The 21,630-nt window shown below is 37.1% G+C and overlaps 1 protein-coding gene across 2 annotated transcripts; it reads right to left on the bottom strand.

The window, feature by feature from the left end:
• Positions 1 to 872: 872 nt before the first annotated feature.
• LOC116308844 (C-reactive protein-like) lies at positions 873 to 19,054 on the bottom strand. Of its 2 annotated transcripts, XM_089032101.1 has the most exons (5): positions 18,866 to 19,054; positions 16,811 to 16,929; positions 10,833 to 11,275; positions 9,114 to 9,339; positions 873 to 2,901 (listed from the first exon to the last, which is right to left on the bottom strand). In XM_089032101.1, exons 3-5 carry the CDS (start codon positions 11,236 to 11,238, stop codon positions 2,523 to 2,525), a joined length of 1,011 nt encoding a protein of 336 aa, XP_088888227.1. In that variant the 5' UTR covers positions 11,239 to 11,275; positions 16,811 to 16,929; positions 18,866 to 19,054; the 3' UTR covers positions 873 to 2,522. The 2 variants fall into 2 exon arrangements, with proteins under 2 accessions (XP_088888227.1, XP_088888226.1); XM_089032100.1 differs by lacking the exon at positions 16,811 to 16,929.
• Positions 19,055 to 21,630: the final 2,576 nt, after the last annotated feature.

Raw genomic sequence — 21,630 nt, 5'->3', positions numbered from 1 at the left:
TACCGGTAATTTCAGACAAAAGATAGGGAATAGCTTTGTAATATTTCCCTAGCTTTAATTTTTTCAACGTTTTCCGTAGACTTTGTGGGGTTGGCTCTTCTAAATGGTCTATGATTTTCTTCTTTACTTCGTCGCTTAAATATATCGGATGTAAACCTTGGATATGACTCATCCAGTCCCTGAAGTATTTTATTCTCTTATATGGCGTTTTCTTACGACCTCCATTGGCGTAATACTGCTCTCTGGTAGCATTTGGTACGGCATTACGAATATTCTTACCACCCTCGTAACACTGCGCTGACGTGTCGTCTTCTATTTGCATTTTCTTACCACAACACCAGAAACCCCGAGGCTTGGGTATGTTAACTTTGGATCTTAGGCAAATTATACAGAAGTCATTGGTGAACTTTTTACATTCATGCATATATAAGACAAATATCTTAACATTCGTGCAACATATGACAGAACACGGGTAATTCCCGCGGGGGACGCTAGTGCATAAACACGGGTAATTCCCGGGCGATTCCGAATGGTGATCGCGAGTCCCCCTTACTGCTGCTTCTTTTGTTAAGTTCCTCCAACATGGCCGCCGTGAAAACCATCAATGGCCTGGCTCCATAGTACTTACAGTCTCTTCTGACACCGTACACTTCCAAAAGGCATGTACGATCGTCAGCAAAGAACTTGCTAAAGATTCCTATTGCTAGAACTAAATCATATGGCGAGAGATCATTTTCTATTGCAGCCCCAAGACTATGGAACGCTTTTCCGAATCGTATTAAAAATATCAAAAATTCAGAATCTATTAAGAAAAATCTTAAGATAATGTTATTCAAGAAGTATTATAATGATTTTAATTGAATGGACACATCAACGACATAAATTTTATCATTTAATATTCCATTAGTATTAATTCTCGTTTATGTTTTATATACAGTCAATTCAAAAAACGTTGTCGTCGACCGGATCAAGCCTATGTGACTGGACCGAAAGGAATATGGGTAAAAATCACTGAAGCGGTTAAATATTCGTTCTGAATTAATTGTTCCCGCTAGTAGTAAAGATAATAATGGCGAGAAACAATCCATCAAATGCAAGTTTTCGGGTTTAGGGAAAGAAAAACAAAGTAGTTATGATTCAGTTCACAATTTCGAAAATATGAAGGCATTAAAACAACGTCTCCTTCAACACTTCCCGCTCGCCTACGAAGGCTCGTGCTGTAAACCAGGCATAACTAGTCAGATAAAATTATCGAGTCAACGCCGTTGGCTTCAATGATTACTACCCTGAGTTCCTTTCGGTCCAGTCGCGTAGGCTTGAGTTGGTCGACGACAACGTTTTTGAATTAACTGTACGCCTACTTGCAAGAACGTTGTCATACGATATTAGAACATTAGTGATTTAGTGAGAAAGGAATACATTAAAAGACAAAAGAAAAAGTTCAGCTTCAGTGATCTTCTTTTGTCTTTTAATATAATTCCTATCCCACTAAATCACTAACGTTCTATTTTGGTATGACAACGTTCTTGCAAGTAGGTGTAGGTTCTATTACGTATTTAAGAAATTTTGCATTTGGCTTGAACTTAATTAACTCAGCACATTGTTAATTTTTCATTTACTATAATTTCTATTTATTAATAATTATTTTTTTCATTTACTATCGATTTCACTATAACTTTAATGATATTTTATATTTTATATTGTAAAAAGCATTCAGACCTAGTAATTATGGGTTTTTAACGAATTAAATTATTATTATTATTATTATTATCATTATTATTATTATTATTATAGAATGTGGTGGTAGAGTGCAAACAATATAACCGTGAAACTTTAGTAATACTAAATAGCACAATTTCATGCAAATTCCATTGTTTTCTATTGTTTAACTAGCACTAAGTTGTACTATTTAGTAATTAGTGTTTCACGGATTAATTGTTTGCACTCTCTATGGTACGCAATCTATTTATCTTTTTTCATTAAAGAAAGGAAGAAAGAGGATAGTCTACTAATGGGTACGATAGACACATAACACAAGCAGAATCTCCCGTGTGCAATGCCAGGGCTGTCGCCACCGGTGTACATTCCTTTTCGAAGCTCACGATTTTTTACCCGGTTTGTTAGTTTCTTTCACTGACATCTCGGAACTTTCTCCTCCAGACTGAATAATGAATACTTTCGGCCTGTTTATGCATACAATAGTGCATTGGCAAATCTTTAAATAACTGAGCTGCCAAAATAATCAGCCCGCATAAACAAAAGAAATAATATAATGATGATGGTCAAGATGATGATAATGATCATGATCATGATAATCATTACTATCATTATATAGTTTATCGTCCACTTGACAACTTTGGACAGGATCATTATATAACCTTGAATACTAGTATAAGTGCATTATTTAGGGTTTTGGAGTCTTAAATAATTCTAGCTTTCTTTATAAATAAAGCAAAGATAATAAATGTAATCAGGCTGGGGTTAGTGTTTTGCGTAAGGCCAAAGTTTACACTGCTTTACGCTTAATTGTCACAGAAACGAGCACAGTTCAGCTTCAAGTTCCCAGTTATCTTTTTGTGAAAATCCGTCCACTTGATGACATTACCCTCAGCTGTATAACATCTGTTTGCCAGGGATGATACCTCTTCTGCTGTCAGCACCTTGTCCCACATGTTGACACTCGTTAGGTTTCCTTGAAGGGCCTGGCTGCTGTCGAAATCTCCCTTGAAAGAATCCTGTTCTTGTCCAAGAACAACTGCTCCCTCCGGAATGACGTGGCCTATTTTAAAGTTACCTTGACCTTTTGATATTCCATCGATGTACATGGAGTACTTGCCATCTACATTGGTCCATGTTAAACAGAGGTGATGCCAATGACCATCAAAGACTGGCGGAAAAGAACTATTGAGTAAAAGTGGGAAAATGTACTGTAAGTACGAGTACTTGGCACATATTTGAAGTAATTATCATTTATCGAAAGAATTCGTTAAAAACATTTAAATTTGAAAGTGTTGACAAAGGCCTCAGAAGCTTAATTTTCGCTTGCAGCGCTTGCCATAATTCTGCGACCTACCGACAGCAATCTCGTAGCCAGAGGCTATGTATTAATTCTGGCCTGGAAACACAGGCTCTGAGAAGAGGAATCATATAGTATTTCCTTGTATTTCCTAGTATTTCCTTGTTTATTTATTTTTATCTCGAAGCCAGAACTGCCCAATACCATGTCTATGTTTTGGACAGATCCACCAACCAGTGACATTATTGTCATTAACTTAAAATTTTCCTGACCTGGCCAAGATAAGTTAATACTCTGTCAAGTCTTCTCGTGAAAGATGGTACTTTAGAAGATGACCTTGAATATCATCTGTACATTCCCGTAGTTTTACAAAATTTACCTTCCCTCTAAACTCTCCACAATTTTTATCAGCATAAAAACAAACGCTCGCCATATTAAAACTTTTACTGTTCCGTACTGGTTTGACAGTTGAATCTGTTTTGCTGTTTTATAGAGCACAGGTCACACGTGGACCACAGGAAGCCCATTCTTTGTTTATTTATTTTTATCTCGAAGCCAGAACTGCCCAATACTATATTTATGTTTTGGACAGATCTATCAACCAGAGACATCATTATTATTAACTTAAAATTTTCCTGACCTGGCCAAGATAAGTTGACACTACTACTCTTCCTGGTAGACCGAGGCAGTTGTGATTTTTTAATCGCCTTCGTAGCGTCTGATATGTTATCCAGAAGTTAAATTTCAAATCCACCACGTGATGCCAATGTTGTACCACGTGGACAAGTTTTTTACACCACGTGATCAAAATTCAGTCAAGTTTCAATCACGTGGTGTAAAAAACTTGTCCTCGTGGTACAACATTGGCATCACGTGGTCGATTTGAAATGTACTTGCGGATAACATAACCGACGCTACGAAGGCGATTAAAAAATCACAACTACCTTGGCCTACTGGGAAGAGTAGTATGTCAAGTCTTCTCGTGAAAGATGGTAATTTATAAAATAACTGTTATGAATGTCGCGTTCTGATTGGTTTGGAGCGCGTGCTTTATGAGAGCATATTGCACGCGCGCGCACTTTCCGTTGCGTCATTCCTGTCTATTATTGTAATTTGTTTTTTATAAAAGAAATAAAAAACTTGCTTGTTGTGCTGTTTGCAGTCAATAAAGCACTTGGTGATTGGCAGAACACTCGAGAAGTGTCCAGAAGCACTCCGCTACGCGTCGTGCTTCTCCTAACACTTCTCTCGTGTTCTGCCAACCCCCGCGTGCTTTATGACAGCACACAGCACGCGCGCGCGTTTTCTATTTCTTCATTAGAATATGACCTTGAATATCATCTGTCCATTCCAGTAGTTTTACAATATTTACCTTCCCTCTAGACTCTCCAAAATTTCTATCCGCATGAAAACAAACTCAACATATTCAAACTTTTACTCTTCCGCATTGGTTTGACAGCTGAATCTATTTTGCTGGTCAGCGGCTTTCACTACTAGATTACTAGAAAAGAGTAACTACAAGATGAACTCAGGAAAATAACGAGGCAGTTTTTTTAAACTATTATCCTCGATAAAGTTACAAGAATAATGTTTTAGTATGTTACTATATTCAAAGACTTCTCTGAGGACGAAATTGAAGACTAAAAGTGGATACTTCTGGGCCTAAATGTATCAACATGACAGTTGTATCGAACTGCAGATGATGACTCGTTTTCAAAGGCATGTTTATCTGGATTATTTGGATTTCTTTTTGGTTGTAGGCAAAATATGAACAAATAATCTTGTGATTTGTTCATCGATTGATGTTTGTGCATCGTGCAAATAATTTACAATTATTTATTTCGAGTGAACTTATCGTTGTATTTTATGACAGTATACAGCATTTTACCTTACAGTTAAGGCATGTTGTGATATCAGTCTTTCGATTCCGATACTGTTTTCTAAAACCGTTTTTTTACAATTTGTGTGGTTAAAATGTTTTTGAAATATATTAGGCCACTTTAAACAGTGAATTTATAAACATTTAAAGATAAATCGCATTCAAAACTATTTGCACCTTTTTGACGCAATACATTAAATCTCAAAAATACTGAAAGTTTGTCGACCTGTTCACTTCTCAAAACCTGCTGGCCGCAAAATATTATTTTAATTTCTGTAAGAACTACCTATTATCTCTTCAGTACTCAAATATTATAGTCCTACGAAGTCTAACTTTTGAGTTTTGATTTTTTTTCCTAAGCAATATTTTAGCCAACTGGCCAAAGTCGATTATCGATGGTCGGTAAAATTAAAATATCTAGATATAAATAAGTTCATATTTAACTTTAAGGCTACTCATCTTTGCATAAGATATATGTCTACTATAATATGGAAGGATTTAGTGTTGTGATGATTTGTTATGGAATTACGAATTTTTAAACATCGCCCAAATTTCATGAATGAGAAGTAGTCAAAATCACTAATTTGGCCCCCAAGGGGACCTCCCCCTGAAACTTTGCAAAAAAGCGCCGAGACACAAAACAAAATGTGTTTTGGAAATAACCTTGGAAGGGCACACTCACACACAAAGTTTGAAAGAAATCTGTTTTTTCACCCAAAATGGTTATGAGGTTCTTACAGAGACAGCCTCTTAAAAAGATATATTTTCAATTCTTTTTTAAATCTAGTAATCTTGTCCTCAGCCCTAAGGCTTCATGGAGGCAAAGCGTTCCATAAAACTGGGGCAGCCACTGAAAAGGCTCTGTCTCCAGTGGTTTTGGCGGACTTTAATGTAAGACGAGCGAGAGCGGTTATTGCTATTAGATCCTAAATCATATCTGGAATGTTCTTTGAAAGATAAGATAGACTGGTGCTACACCGTGTAAAACTTTAAAAGTTATTAGATTTATCTTAAATATAATACTAAATTTAACAGGTAGCCAATGAAGTTCTATCATGACAGGAGTACATGTAATGTGAGCATAGCGCGCGGTGTGTTTGTCAGTAACCTAGCGGCTGCATTTTGAACGCGTTGCAATTTATGAATATGAATAGCTGGCAGACCATATGATATAGCGTTGCAATAATCAATGCGACTTATAGCTAAAGCCTGCACTAATGTCTTTGCAGCTTCGAGAGTCAAGTATTTGCTAATACTCGTAATATTATATAGTGAATAGAAAGCTAACTGACACGTCTTGTTTATATGATTTTGAAATTGGAGATTAGAATCAAACCAGACACCTAGATTCCTAGCTTCAGTAACTGATAGTATAGGAGTGTCACCAATTAAGAGACTATCAGCTCTAACTTTACTAAGTTGCTGGCGAGTTCCAATGAGCATGAACTCAGACTTATCTTCATTCAGTTTCAACTTATCTACGACCATCCACGCCCTGACAGCCCTAATACACCGTTCCATAGCAGATCTTGCCTCGGTCTCACCCACGGAACTGTCTGGCTTGAATGATAAGTAGAGTTGAGTATCTGCGTATGCGTGAATATTTGGAAGATAGGTCTTGATGACTTCAAACAGCTTACTCGCACACACAGAAAAGAATAACGGTCCTACACATGACCTCTGGGGAACTCCAAATGATAGATAAGATCTGTTTGACATTTCCCCATCAACCACAACACACTGAGAGCAATCTGACAAGTAAGAGGCAAACCATTTGAGTGCATCTCCAGTGACACCAAACGACGTCTCTAGGCGGTGATTTATGTCAAGTAAGATGTCATTCACTATTTTCAGCAGCGCCGTCTCCGTACTGTGTGATTTCCTATATGCAGACTGCAATACAGGAAACACTTCATTGGCTGCAGTATAGCATGGGGCACCTGATCAAATACTGCTCTTTCAGTAATCTTGGAGACGAATTGTAGATTACTAACTGGACGCAGGGTCTTGTAAGTAGTATCCTTGGCGCCCTTTTCAGTAAAAGGTTCACAATCGCTTTCTTCCATTGGCCAGGGAAATGTGCAGTGAACAGAGATGCATTTACCATATTCCTGATCACCGGCAGTAAAACATCTAATGATTCACAGACCAGATTAGTCGGCAATGGATCCACTGCGCATGAGGTTTTGACAGTATTCATAATAAGATCGGTCACATTGCGCTCGCTCAGGGCGTCAAAATAGCTCAGTGTTCGATATGTGATATCTGTAGCATGTCTGGTGACACTAGCTTGCGGTCGGAAGAGTCTCTACGAATGTGTTCTACTCTTGCGAACAAAAAAAAATGTTAATGTCATTTGCCAACACAATCTTTTCAAGATAATCGATTAGAAAAGCGCAGCACATCCTGAGTACCAAGGAGCTTTTTGGCAGCGCCGAAGAGTTTCTCTCATCAGTCCTGTAATCCTCTATGAATTTAGAGTAGAAGTCTTGCCTTGCTTGTAGTCAGCAAAATCTGCGGGCGACCGTGTTTTTCTCCACTTCCTTTCATCCTTCCTTACGCGAGCGCTTGGCATTATCAATGTCATCACTATACCAGGAGACTAAAGCCCTACTGACCATAGTACGGGTCCTAAGTGGAGCATGCTTATCAAGCAAAACTGAAATTGTGGTGTTATACGCCTTTCCGTTTGCCTCTAATTTATCAGCAGTAACTGGTTCTTCCAATGCGTAGAGCACAGTAGACTGGAGGTCTTTCTTCAATTGCTCCATATCGATTGACTTGATTTTCCTGAAGCTAGCAGTCTTCACGGAGAGAGCAGGTCTAGGTGGCGCAAGCCAGCAAAACACATCTGCATGATCAGATATGAACTGATCCACAACAGGCGTGCTAGCGACCAGGCTCTCAGATATACGTATTATAATAAGGTCCAGCGTGTGGCCATGATGGCCAAGAATTTCCTTGCACCAGAAACTTGAGGATCATCAACGTGGATGTTAAAATCACCTGTTATAAGCAATTGCTCCTTGCATAGCAACAGAGCCTCCAGACATTCAGGGAACTCAGAGAGAAATACACTTGTGGGGACACGATGTTCTTCTGAGTACGGCGGTCTGTAGATAATAATGAGCCGCATGTTATGTGGTGACGATATGACAAGCCACTTGGAAAACTCAAGCATTGAGATTACATAACAACACCTGCTTATGCAGGCTGATGCCCATTCCACGAGAAGGACGCAAGGTAACCAAGTTATTAGTGTTCCTGTATGGGTTTCCTTTGTTGTGCATAGAAAGAGTCATCCTGGTGCTGCAATTCGATTTTCTGGAGCTGTTAATGCAAGAACCATTGTCCACTAGTCTTACAGGACCCGGATTAAGTTTAAAGACCAAACCACCATTTAGCGGCACATGGAATGAGGCTTTAGCGTTGGAATAATATGCACAAGGATCGGACGCTTGTGTCTCTTGATGCACGACAATCTGAGGAATATGGGCCACGACTTTCCTTTGTATTGATCTGAGTACACATATCTTGCAAATAATACAACATTCTGTGTAGAGTACAACAAAAGGATCTTCTCTGTTAATGAGAGTTGTTTGTTCCATGTGCAAATTTCCGTTGCAGAATTTACAAAGATGAACGACGATGAATCTTGATAAACACGATTTTCCTTGTCGTTTCGTTATAAAACTGTTCCGAACTTGTCCAATTGCTGCCTCGGGGTCTTAGAAAACTAACCTGACCGACCTTAAGATGGAAAAGGACAAAACAGGCGCGGAAACAGGCTGCCTATCATTAATTAGAGACATAGTTGTTCTATGCATACTTCTACCACTATCAATAATACTAATACTGAGGTGTTGCTCAGATAGCTTCTTCCTCCGCAAAAAGTAACTTCTAAAATCCAATTTGATCATGGACTGACAGCAACAGGTTTGATAGCCATACTGGCTCCATAAATTAGGTACTAATTCAATTTTTGGAAAAACGGATTTTTTTTTCGCCACCAAATAGTTTGTAACACTACATTCTCTTAGGTCTTCGATTGATAGAGTTAAAATTCACAGTGCTGTTTAATTCTTGAACAGGTATGTTTTTTCAAAATATTCTCGTCTTAGAAAGGGTGCTTGGATCCAAGCGGTACATCCCTGTATTTGAAGCACCGCTACTACAGCCCTATCCCCCATCCCCCCTTCCCGTATTAATCCAACCTACCGAATCTCATTATCAAGTAATATTCTTATTTCAGTACTTCTGACTTCCATCGACAGTCCGTTACTCTGACGAGTAGTGGAGTAGGAGAAGGCTGCGTGAAAGATAGTACTTGTATTGACTTGTACCCACATGCTGAGGGTGAACGCTGTCAGCTGGATGAATGGGTTCTCGTACATAACGTAATCGGTGACTGTTTTGCTTGGAAACTTTAAAACTTTAGCATTTCCTGGGAAAATAGACAATTTAATAATAAAACCAACTTGTCAAAAGTCAACTTGCAAGATAAAAGGTATCAAATTTTCTATTCCTTTTTCCGATAAACACACTTACAAGTTCTTATTCACCTAAACAGGGAAAGTTGGATTACACATTTCTTCGCAGCCACTAACTTGCAGGTAAAACTAGTATTTTATGAAACGAGAATTATTATTTCGCTAAAAACTATTCGTAAATCTATAAAGCTGGATGACACGCAGCCATGATAAAAGAGCTCTTGGCTCGATAAGAGCACATGCGTGGTAACCTCTTGGCCAATGAGAAAAGAGAGAGAAAAATGTTGGCATTTGGGTATATAACATGTCTCTTAATAATTGAAAATTGATGACTGCAAGCTATCAGCGTTAATGAGCTTTTATCATGTAATAGACCCTTCTTAATATTGTTTTGGATGCGAGGCTAACATTGCAATGCAAAAGAAATGCCACAAACTCCACCAAGAAGCGTGATTTCTATGTATTTACGTCTTAGCCCAGTGGCGGATCCAGAGGTGGTTCCGTGGGTTCCATGGAACCCTTCTTTTATGACACCTTGTACATTGTGAAGCCAATCATGTTCTTTATCTTCAGTAGAATGAAATTGGAACCCCCCTTTTGTGAAGCCAATCTTACCAGCTTTTTCTGCGTGGCAGCCATTTTGGAACTCCCCTTTTTGAAATGCTTTATCTGCCAATGTAGCCTTGGATCCAAGATATTTTTGAGAAGGGTCCAATTCAAAGAATATCCAAAATTTGCAGGACACAAGAATATTTAAGTAGTTGGAAAGATCATAGTAAAATTAATAAAACGTGAATTTTGAAGGAAATAAGCGGTTCAAAACTTTTGAATATACAGTGGCGGATCTAGGGGTGGGTTTTGGGGGTTGCAACCCCCCCTAAGAGAGTCATCGTGATTTATTTTATTTTATTTATTTTTTGATGACAACAGGGGTGCTGGACACATCACACTCGCTTTTTTTTTCTATACGCCGTGTGTGGGACCTGAAACAATCATGCTCGCCTGCAGCAAATGATCGTCTCCCTAACCCTTTGGTCTGCTATATCTCTCCACCACCTCAATCAATGCTACAACCCCCCTTTGAAAAAATCCTGGATCCGCCACTGATATAGGAATACCTTTTGTCGGTATATAGATTACATACCATATCTTTAACTAAGTAAGACAATTGTACAAGTTAGTCCTAAGGTTTGTAGGTCTACTAATGTTTTCATGGAAAATTTACACATTTCAAAAATTATATCTTCGCGATTTTTGAACTGATTTCCTTCAAACTTGACCATTTTACTTATTTTAACATGCCGTTGTTCTATTCATGGTAGTTATTTGTCTGTTGAATTGCCGATTGATGTCTACAGATCATCCTTATGATCAGTGTGGAAGCCACTACTTATTAAAAACCATACATGTGATTGCACTGTGATTGCATGCGTGTTTATGTATATACCTTTACATGATATGCACTTGTAGTCTTTTGTGTTGACCATCGAACACTCAAGAGGGTAGCTGCACAGTTTATTACTGCACCTCGACACAGCTCGTAAAAAGTAGTTCAAGTATTGAAAACCAGCGGAGTAAACAAGACTTTCAGGGTTAGTCAAGTGATTAGCGTTATTCACCTCACAGATCCCTTGATTTTGGCAGTAGTTGATGCTGTGACAATCTGCATGCAATGCACATTTATCAATACACTGATTGCTTGTGTGCAGGGCAGAGTAGGTTTTGATAACATGACCTTGAAGCTTCATACTTGTTTGGGAGTATGTTGAAAGGCAAGTCTGTGCTAGTACTTGTATCCATGGAAACAACAACAAAATGATGACGTAGGACGCTAGCATTATGGTAAAAAACATCAACCTCGGGGTATCAAACGGTATTAGCCGAATCAATCTGAAAGGAATTTGGAAACATTGTAAAATGTCATCTTCTACCACTACCACTACCCCTACCCCTACCCCTACCCCTACCCCTACCCCTACCCCTACCCCTACCCCTACCCCTACCCCTACCCCTACCCCTACCGCTACCGCTACTAGAGTGAAGGCATTTAACCCGTGAAATAGATATTAGACTAATACACTTTAGTAGACCCTAATTCCATTGTTTTCTTTTGTGTCTATTTGACTATGACACATTGACTAGTATTTTTTCTTTCACATGTTGAATGCCTTCACTCTACTACTTCTATTACTACTAGTCAATAGAATATGAAGTAAGAGAGCACATCTCCCATACATGGGTCTGTAACCATAAAAGTGTTTTGAAAATCTATTTTTCGCTCTGCGCGCAAGGCTGAGCTATTTTTAGCATGCGATTCCTAATTGGTCAGAGTTGTAGTGACTTCAATTTATTCATATTATTTCTTTTATACACTGCACCGATTGGTGATATTTTGCGGAAGTGCAACATCAACTTTCATCTATATGCTGATGACGCACAAATCTATTTCGCATTTTCTACATCTTCCTCAATTGAGCTCAATACAGCGAAACAACAAATTGAGACCTGTGTTTCAGAAATTGATAGATGGATGACTTGCAACAAGTTGAAACTAAATAAGGACAAAAGTGAAATTCTTGTTTTATCAAAACCTCGTCGTCCTCTACCACCCATTGCATCTCTTGAAATTTCGAACTCTGCTATTACTCGATCTACATCTGCTCGGAACATTGGTATCACCTTTGATATTTGTCATTGGAAGATCAGATACTTTCTGTATGTAAGACCTGCATTTTTCAAATTCATGATATTTGAAAAATTAGAAATACTCGAGTCGTAATGCATATGAAACTCTTGTCCATGCCCTCGTATCTTCAAAACTTGACTTCTGTAATTGCTTACTTAATGGTCTTCCAAATACTTCTCTCCAAAAATTGCAACATGTACGAAACGCAGCTGCTCGACTTATTACCTTTTCAAGAAAACAAGATCATATTACTCCCATCTTATATGACCTGCACTGGCTACCTGTAGAACAGCGTATTGTCTTTAAGATCGGCTACTACTCACTTTCAAGGTCTTACATAATCAGACTCCTTGCTACTTATGTGACTCGTGAACTATGGAACAATCTACCACAGAATATTAGATCCTCTGTTTCAATATCACAGTTCGAGCAAAGGGTCAAAACCTGGCTTTTTCAACAAGCACGTTATATGTTCAAATTTGCTGAAGTTTTAACATTAAAAATCAAAAAAAATTCTCCACAACTTCCTGATCAAGCATTTGAATTGTTTACGCAATAACAAAATACTAATGATGAAAAGGCAAATTATACACCGTAAAAAGATGAAAAAACTTACTGACGTTTCGGACCATGGCACAGAATGCCTATTGCTTTAGGGACATGCACTTACAGTTCAGATTCTCAAGTACATTTCAATGGGTGGGCATAAATTTGAATAATAATAGAATTCCTCAAGTTCTGATTGGTGAATGCATTAGAGCAAAGCGGGGAGCGGGAAGCTGCGAAGCGTATCCCTCGAACGAAGTGTGAGACTTACAAAAACCTCCTCTATTGTCTTTATAATCCGTGTTTGACAAGTGACCTCCACGCATGTAAACAAACTAATATCTATTCTTCTTACCAAACTTTTTTGACCAGCATAGGAATTTAGTTTATAAATTGAAGCTTACGGCTCTTTTGCAAGCTAACCGACAAATAAACTCAATACAGTAACTCATATGCTTGTTTAAAGGAAGGATTTAAAACCTAAAGCCGGGTAAACTAATCGGCTAAATCTGGCGGCCAAAGACAGAAAACTCTGTTTTCTCTTGTCGTTCATAAAAAAAAATTTTTCTATCAAAAACCGTTTAATGAAAATGAAAAACTGTTTGAGTAAAACCTTTATAAACAGAAAGTTTCGCGTACTTCTTGTTACCGGTAAATTTTTATTCCTGTTCTCGATTCCGAAGCTTTTCTTTTATAAATTAAAAGTCAAGGAGACGCTTAATATGCAGTTAGCCTTTATGGAGCTGCCGATCTTCTACTTTCTTGAATGAGCGATATGAATCGATAGCATATATAGCATATGAGTCATGACAATTACTCATTTGGTGGCTCCTAAAAGAGCCGTTGTTTGTTTTTAAAAAAAATTAGTCGTTTTTACTCCGCATAAACTCACGTGGTGCGTCGCCTCGTAAGGCGTTTTGCCTTACGAGGTGTGGAGCAAAACTCAAATCCCTCTCAAGTTTGTGTGATAGCTCACAACTAGACTCTCCAGCTTCTTTAACGCTTGCCTTCTTCTCAAGTGGTGGCGTTTTTGGTACGTTGTTATCTGCCATGATGTATTTGTGAACTAAGTACGGAGCATTCAGTCTAACTTTATATTCTAACTGCTAGGATCGAATCTATCTCAGACTTGAAGTCCAATCAGGACACGTATTTGGAATCTTTATATGAACACCAATCAAAATTATTCTTAACTACTTGACCTTTGACATTTCTTTGTTGTGATTGGTCGATGAAACGTCAAAACTTTATTCAATCGCTTGACTCTGATACTCGCACTTCTGCTATTTTCAACAACCGCCCTCTTTTTTCTTATAAACGTGATCGTAATCTTCGTTCTTTCTTGGTCAAGGGAGTTCTTCCCTCTAACAAAGAACCTGGTACTTTTCGCTGTTCTCGTAAACGTTGTTATACTTGTCCTCACATAGCCTCTCACACTTCTGTTGTCGGTCCTAAATCCACTGTTAAAATCACTGACCATTTTGTTTGTACCACTTCTAGTGTTGTATATTGTATTAAATGTACCCGCTGTAATCTTTTGTATGTGAGCGAGACTGGCCGCCGTCTTGGTGATCGCATTTGCAATCATCTTTATGATATTCGCAATAACGATCCTACCAAACCAGTTTCCCGCCATTTTAATCTAGCTAACCATTCTCTTTCTGACTTTATTGTTTTCGGTCTTTCTTTGATTAACGGCAACAATGATTGTCGCAAGACCAAAGAAATGCGGCTTATTCACCTATTGGGCACTCTTAGTCCCAACGGGATTAATGAACGCTTTACTTTCAACTAACCTTTTCTTTTGTCTTTTGATTGTTTGTTGTTGTTTTTGTTTCCTTGCCTACCTTGCTCTCATTGGTTTCTTTTGTCTTATTCTATCATATATACACTCCTTTCTACCACTTCTTTCTCTCTTACTCCGACGAAGGACTAGCGTCCGAAACGTCAGTAAGTTTATTCATCTTTTCACGGTGTATAATTTACCTTTTCATCATTACTGTTTCATTAGAAACACCGACGCAGCTCACACTAGTTTTTAGCTAGTTATATCTTCTTAACAAAATACTAATATCATTTATCTAGGTAAATATGCTAATTAACTAATGCCTTTGTCTTTCAGTCCTTATAGTAGAGTGCAAATAAGATACCCATGAAGTGGATAGCTAGTAACTAATTACTAACCGGTGTTTTTCAAATTGTTCCACTCTGGAGACCGTATTCGAAAAAAAAATTCGTATTTGGTGAAGAATTGTGCCGGATTCGCCCGGACTAGTGTGGACGGTAGGCCTAACCGAATAAATAAATAAATAGATAAATAAAAAATAACAAATGCTTGTAAATATCTAGAGGGTAACACATAGTGTTACCCTTCTTAATTGTAAATAATAATAATAATAATAATAATAATAATAATAATAATAATAATAATAATGATAATAATAAAATATAAAAAAATTCGGATTCAAATTTATCCGGCATAGTGTGGACGGGGCCTAAGGACGGGGCCTGAAAAAAATATCCTTTATGCCTATTTTTCTCCTTTCGCAAGCATTTTGGTCAACCATTCCAAATAGTCCATGGGCCTAGTCAGATTTCGGTACCACAAAGAGGGACAAATTGAGAGTATATCAATTCAAACATCATCTATAGACGTTTCAAATTTCAGGTTATAGCAATTCTAAAAGAGTAGCTTTATGGTATTTTTTAAAAAGCTCAATTTCTTACAAAATCAATGATTGGCATGAAAACGAGGCTGGAATAAAATTAATTATAAAAAGTACTTCCTGATCCTCTTGTCCCATTTAATTGTACACAAAATATTGCCACAACTATAATAAAATCAGTATAGTAATTTAAATAAGGAAATGGATGTAATCTGAGTGCATAAAAAAATAAAAATAAGGACAATATAAAAACATCGATACCGAAATGCATTTTGGGTAAATTCAAGATTGCGTCCAAGGAACACAGTAAGTGTTTTCATTCTTTATCATTTCTTTCTATTTTAGACTGTAAAACACGGCAGAAAACTCACATTATGTGTTCTACATTAAGCGAACTACATAACACTCTATTTTAACGGACATTTTCGAGAAAATTACAATGCATTTTAGGTCACTTTTCTCAAAAACTTACAGAGCTTCAAGAATTGCTTACGAACGCCATTCAGACTTACATAAAATGTCTTAGTTCATTGTTAATGAAGAAAATTTCTGCCCTAAATTTAAAACACATTAGTATTAAGGCTAGCTAAAAGCTTTAAAAGCAAATTGAAATTTGTCAGTTGAACTTTTGTTATCAACAGACAACAGAATTGGAATTGCTTTAAAAATGTAAGTAAGATCTTTAAACAGACTCGGCCTGTTTAGTGTTTTTTTTAGGGGGGGGGGATGCGAAATAATTTGTTGACTTATAAGCTTAAGTCTAGCTTAATTTTTTAAAAAAACGTTCTTTCTAAAAGAAATGTTACTAGTCATTTCAGTTTTTACTGAAGTTACGTTATTGTTGACACATTGTTTCCCGAAGATGGCTCTTTTTCAATTAACAACATCATCTTGTTGTTTTCTATTCTTATGTTCTCGTGTTCTTTCCTCTCTTTTCGGCTCTGCAATCTAGATGTCTTCTCGCAGACTCTCTAGCGTTCATTAAGCCACTAATGGGTTTTCTCTTATTAACTAATTAAGTTTTCTTGTTCCGATAATTTACTCCTAAACAAACGTTACGTTGTCTGCTTAAAATAAAACAACTTGTCATCGCTAATCACCACCCTCGTATATACAGCGGTGACGCAGCTTAAGATGCTGTGCCTTTTCAAAATTGCCCGCAGTGTTTGCAATCATTAGCACTACCATGCAATATACACATGCGTCAAATAATTGTGGTTACAGTGAATCTTGTGTAAAATGATACCCTCGACATAGCACTTTCCTACCCTCGACTTAGTACCCTCGACCTCGACATACTACCCTCGACACTCGACACTCGACCAAAAGACAGACCCTGTTCATGTGTTCAAGGCGAGCAAAGCTTCAATTAAACTTCGTTCGAGGGCGTAAGTCCAGCATAATGGACTCTCCGATTACTGATATACGTAGTTTTATCTCAGTACATAGCAACGCTTTTGCACATTAAATATTTAAAAGTTAAATTTGAATTATCAATACCGCACCAGTTTCGCATTGGATTCATACCTAAGTTTTTTAAGGCCACAGACTTATTTTCTCAGGCTTGGCCGTTCAAGATGCACATCCTTTAAATTACAGTTGACTTCTGCAAATGATTTGCTCTCTTAAGCGGAAACAAGTGGAATCTGCAATTTGCAATTAAAGGACAGGTGATTCCCAATGGATATAATGAGTCTGAATTGACTTAAAATCATTAAACAGATGTAGTCACAGGGAGCCCGGCTTGGTGACACTAAATTGGTAAAACTATCACGTTTCATATGTTGATGACATTACATAATAATCGTAACTCAATACACCCATATACAAACGGTCACTACGTAATAGAACTTGTAATGCAATAGTGTTAGACGCCCCGTAAGAAGAGAGAAAGGAGAGAAGGGCTGAAACAAACTATGGTAGCCCTTTTAAAACCTCGATTTTGTAGTCTTGTCTTAGAGTTGGGGCTCTTAAACCTGGATCAAACGAATAAGTATAGATTAAATCAAACGAGGGAGCGTTGATTTCATAACTTGTGAGCAGTTCTCATGATATTTTCGGCAATTTCGGCAAGCTTGGTTTAAAGTTATGTGCGCCAGCAGTTGATGGGACATGTTTATGATTAACCTAGCCTTTCTCTCTTCTTAACGCGTGCGTTACGTATTTGAATATGCATTTATCATGATATTAAGTTACGCGTTACAAACACTGGTGTTCTATTACGTAGTGACCGTTTGTATATGAGTGTATTGAGTTACGATTATTATGTAATGTCATCAACATATGAAACGTGATGTTTACCGATTTAGCATCACCAAGCCGGGCTCCCTGTGATGTAGTTAATAATTATACATACTTTTAAGGTTACACGGAATGCTGAGTTATAACACGATTCGTTGAGTTATAACTAAGTCAAAATGTGAAGTTCTAACACGAAATGTGAAGTTCTAACACGAAATGTAAAGTTCTAACCCGAAATGTGAAGTTATAACTCGAAATGTGAAGTTCTACACGAACTGTGAAAATGTGAAGTTATAACACGAAATGTGAGAACGCTATTTGTTACTAGGAAATCCAACTCCTTGAGGTGTCTGTCAAACCTTTATTTGATTGTGAAACCTAATTCAGCATTGTGCATTTCTTTGACAATCTAAAAGTAAATCAAAAAACTGATACGGGCCACCGTATAAAAAGGCTTCGTACTTTGAATATATTCAATAGTTTTCAATAAAAATCATGATAGTGAATGTTGATATCAATTCCGTGGTGCTAATTTTTATGAGGTCACGTGATATGTGACGTCATGATAGAAATAAAAGCACCTAAATTTATGCGGTCGCGATTTTAAGCTACAAGGAACAATTAAATACGGAAAGTTGACAAGTAGTGGATGACAAACAACTTCACGTTTGGAAAACTTGAACTATTTCCAAGAAGGGAGATATTAATGGGTCTTAAGCGAAAACTATAGTTAAACCAAGTTTCCCGAACGAAAAGTTTTTAAATGCCTTAAAGTAAAGTCTAGTTCAGTAGTGCATAAGTTTGTTTCACGATTTAAACTCGCGACCGCATTTTCAAAAGAAACATGAATCGAAATCCCTTATACATCGAAGTTAGTGACGTGATCACTCTTAAGTCCAAATTATGATTTAAGGTTCACCACCAACCCGAGATCTATCAATGTACCAATTTTTATCAAAATCCGATGAGTTTTGTGGCAACGAGAAATAAAAATGTGTTTCGTGAAATCCAGGCTAAAAACAGGCCTTAACATACTTGAGAGGCTTGGCAACGATGACGAAGCACTCAAAACGCAGTGAGAAAATATGTAATATGTGCCGCTAAGTTAAGTTAAAATTTGCAGTATCTTAAAATATTGATTACAGTTAGTTTATAGAGCGAAATGATTTTATGTGAGGCGTTGGAAAAACTGTACTGTGCACTGAAAAGCAATTGTTTTCTTATTCGTGAGATTCACAAAAAAATCATATGGTAAGCCAGGAATATATTTTGCATATATTTGATCCCCATGAAAATCCGCCTAAATTGTGCAAGGCCGATCGATGCTACATGCAAACATACCTTTTTATCTGCCGCCAAAACTCCCTTTCTTGTGCATGTGGAATACACGAGTGAGTTACTTCAAAGAACGTCTGGTATCTAGCTCGATTCTACTCATGGCATGAATAACATCATAGTTTTTTTAAATCTCTTGGCGAAATTAAAAATACATGAGTCCTGTGACAGCCTTCCCCGGCCTGCTGTGAGCGAACCGGAAAAAAAACCCATCTTATTCTCATGGAACAGTGTCATGGAAATGACATTGGAATTAAAGTCATGAGAAAACAGCTCTTAAATTAAAATTTATAATTCGATTTTTGGGCTTTCACATATTACACAATTAGCTGGAATTCCCATTCCATTCCAATTCCCGATACCATGGTTTTTAAAATTAACAATCGTCTAATGACGCCCAAATCTCTCAATATAGACCTTAAGTCAGCTTGAATTTGTGAATATTACAATACTGACAAGGTCTATTGAGAGATTTGGACGTCATTAGACGATTGTTAATTTTTATAAACCATGGTGTCGGGAATTGGAATATATTATGCAAAGATAGTTTTGTTTTACAAAAAAAAAAGAAGAAGAAGAAGAAGAAGAAGAAGAAGAAGAAGAAGAAGAAGAAGAAGAAGAAGAAGAAGAAAAAGTAGAAGAAGAAAAAGAGGAAGAATTAGAAAGAAAAACAAAACAAAAGAGTCAACGGAAACAGATGTTGGTATACATGTTGGAGGGTGCCAAGGGGTTAGTAGTTAATAACCTAAAATAAAATTTGTAGTTCATTATTTTGGTTAACAATATGGCCAGCGCAAAATCATTACCTGACATTCGGCCGAAAAATTAGAAGTTAACTGACAATTGGGAACCTCTATGAGAATATATATAAACTATATATTGAACTGCGGTTGTAATGTATCGAGTTGAGCTGGTCCTCGCAGTATATAGAACAACTTATGTGCAGCTGCAAATTGAAAGACTCAGAAAAAATTCTGAGTCATGACTAACATAATAGATAGATGTTCCCACGCCTTAAAGTCAGCACGGGCTCAAAAACAAGACTAACTTTGTTTCGAAATACATTTAGTGTTTACAGAAAAGCAGGTTTTTAAAGTTAACAAAAATACTTTTATGCCTCATCAGTTTAATGCAAGACACGTAAAATACATAAGTTTCGGATATAAAAAAATTATATATACCTTATATGTGTTCACTTTTTAGGCCTAAAAATTCTCGAAAAACCCTATCTTTTTAATTATAGATAAACAAACAGGTGCAGAGTTATTCATTTTTTTCATGAGTTTTTGCATCTAATTAGGTTTTGTATATATGTTTATATAATAGATTTTTCACGCGCACTCTGTTTGCCCTAAATTCATGATCAAAAAGCTATGTTTTATCAGAGTATAGAAACATAGATATGAAGTCAAAACCATTTTTTCTATAGAAAAATAAAACATTTTTCAAATTAAAGAATTTAGACATTTTAAATTTTAACTATTCAAGTATTTGTATAGGAAATCGCACTATCTCGAGTACAATTTGGAAATTAATAGACCCGAGTAATGTTTTGAAAATTCTTGTAATTGCACGAGCCTTTGGGCGAGTGCAGTTAAAGAGCTTCCAAAACATTACGAGTGTCTATTAATTCCAAGTTGTACGAGAATATCGTGCGATTTTTTGTTTATAGTTCACTCAACAAAATTTCAGTAAAAAATGCGAAGCGACGCCGTTCATCTTTGTTTATTTGGCGGCCGATTTTCAGTCCATCGCCCAACTGAAATGCATAAAAAAGATTAGTTCTTACGGCTTTAAAATTTTATTTATATGTTTTTTAAGTACAAATTGATAGAAAATAATTGTTTTGACATTGTTTTGGCCGTGTTGCCATAGCGACTTAATTCGGTACTCCTACGGAGTACAATTAAAGCTATAATTGTACTCCTCTCGACTAATCAGAGTCGAGTAATTTTGTTGAGTGTACTATAAAAATATTTATCACATATCCGAAACTTTCCACATAGAAAAGTCGTCGTTCCGCTCGCGCCGTTTCTTTTACTATATAAGGAATGTACCTACCATATTTGGAAATTGGAATATAATTTTCTTTACTAAATAAGCGAATTTCTTGCTCAAAACTGCTCACATTTACAGTAAATAGAGTTAAGCATCCCAACTAGATAGTCAGCCATCTTGGTTTTGGTCGAAAAAGGACTTGAAATGTGTAGGGGAGGGGAGCGTGGTTTGTCACCACAAGAAGCCCGCGGTTTGATATGTTGTTTATTTTTCAATTACGTCTATATCATTTTGAAGCACATTTTATTGGTACGACACTTCGACAAGTAAAGGCTTTCTCTCGTTTGTGCTGCGACAATTACAACGACCTTATCTCACTAAACTAGAAGCTTTTATACAGAGGGCAGAGGGGTGCACTTATCTTTCTTTGTTATATTATTTACCGCTGTACATAATATGAGTAAGCGTGAGCCCGTCAGATACCGAGTGCTTCAACGTTGTATGTTGTAAATATAGAATGTAGTGGTAGTGCGTGTGGTGGAAGAGCTCTGTGAAGGCCCTATGGAAAGTGGTCAATTTTTATCGCTCAATAATCAAAACTAAAAGGGTTTTATTGATAAAAACATAGCCTCTCATAGAACTACGGACGAATCACCTAGTAATTCAAGTTACAATGAATGAACTTTGGTATAGTCCTGGCTCTTTTCAATGGAATGGTTGTTAGGTTACAGTTGTGTAGGTTGCAGTTAGTTTAGTACTCTTCAAAAACCCAT

The sequence above is a fragment of the Actinia tenebrosa genome, unplaced genomic scaffold (assembly GCF_029948245.1).
Source record: "Actinia tenebrosa isolate PJP-AT-01 unplaced genomic scaffold, QUT_ActTen_1.0 PGA_scaffold17__23_contigs__length_9995812, whole genome shotgun sequence".
NCBI lineage: Eukaryota > Metazoa > Cnidaria > Anthozoa > Actiniaria > Actiniidae > Actinia > Actinia tenebrosa.
This window is presented reverse-complemented; position numbering and strand designations above follow the sequence as displayed.

Excerpts from the sequence above, each read along its gene's own strand:
- LOC116308844 (XM_089032101.1), bottom strand. The coding sequence starts at position 11,238 with ATGTTTTTTACCATAATGCTAGCGTCCTACGTCATCATTTTGTTGTTG. Across the intron at positions 9,340-10,832 it reads CAAGTGCATATCATGTAAAG|GAAATGCTAAAGTTTTAAAG; the intron begins GTATATACATAA and ends CTATTTTCCCAG. Across the intron at positions 2,902-9,113 it reads TTACTTGATAATGAGATTCG|TTCTTTTCCGCCAGTCTTTG; the intron begins GTAGGTTGGATT and ends TTTACTCAATAG.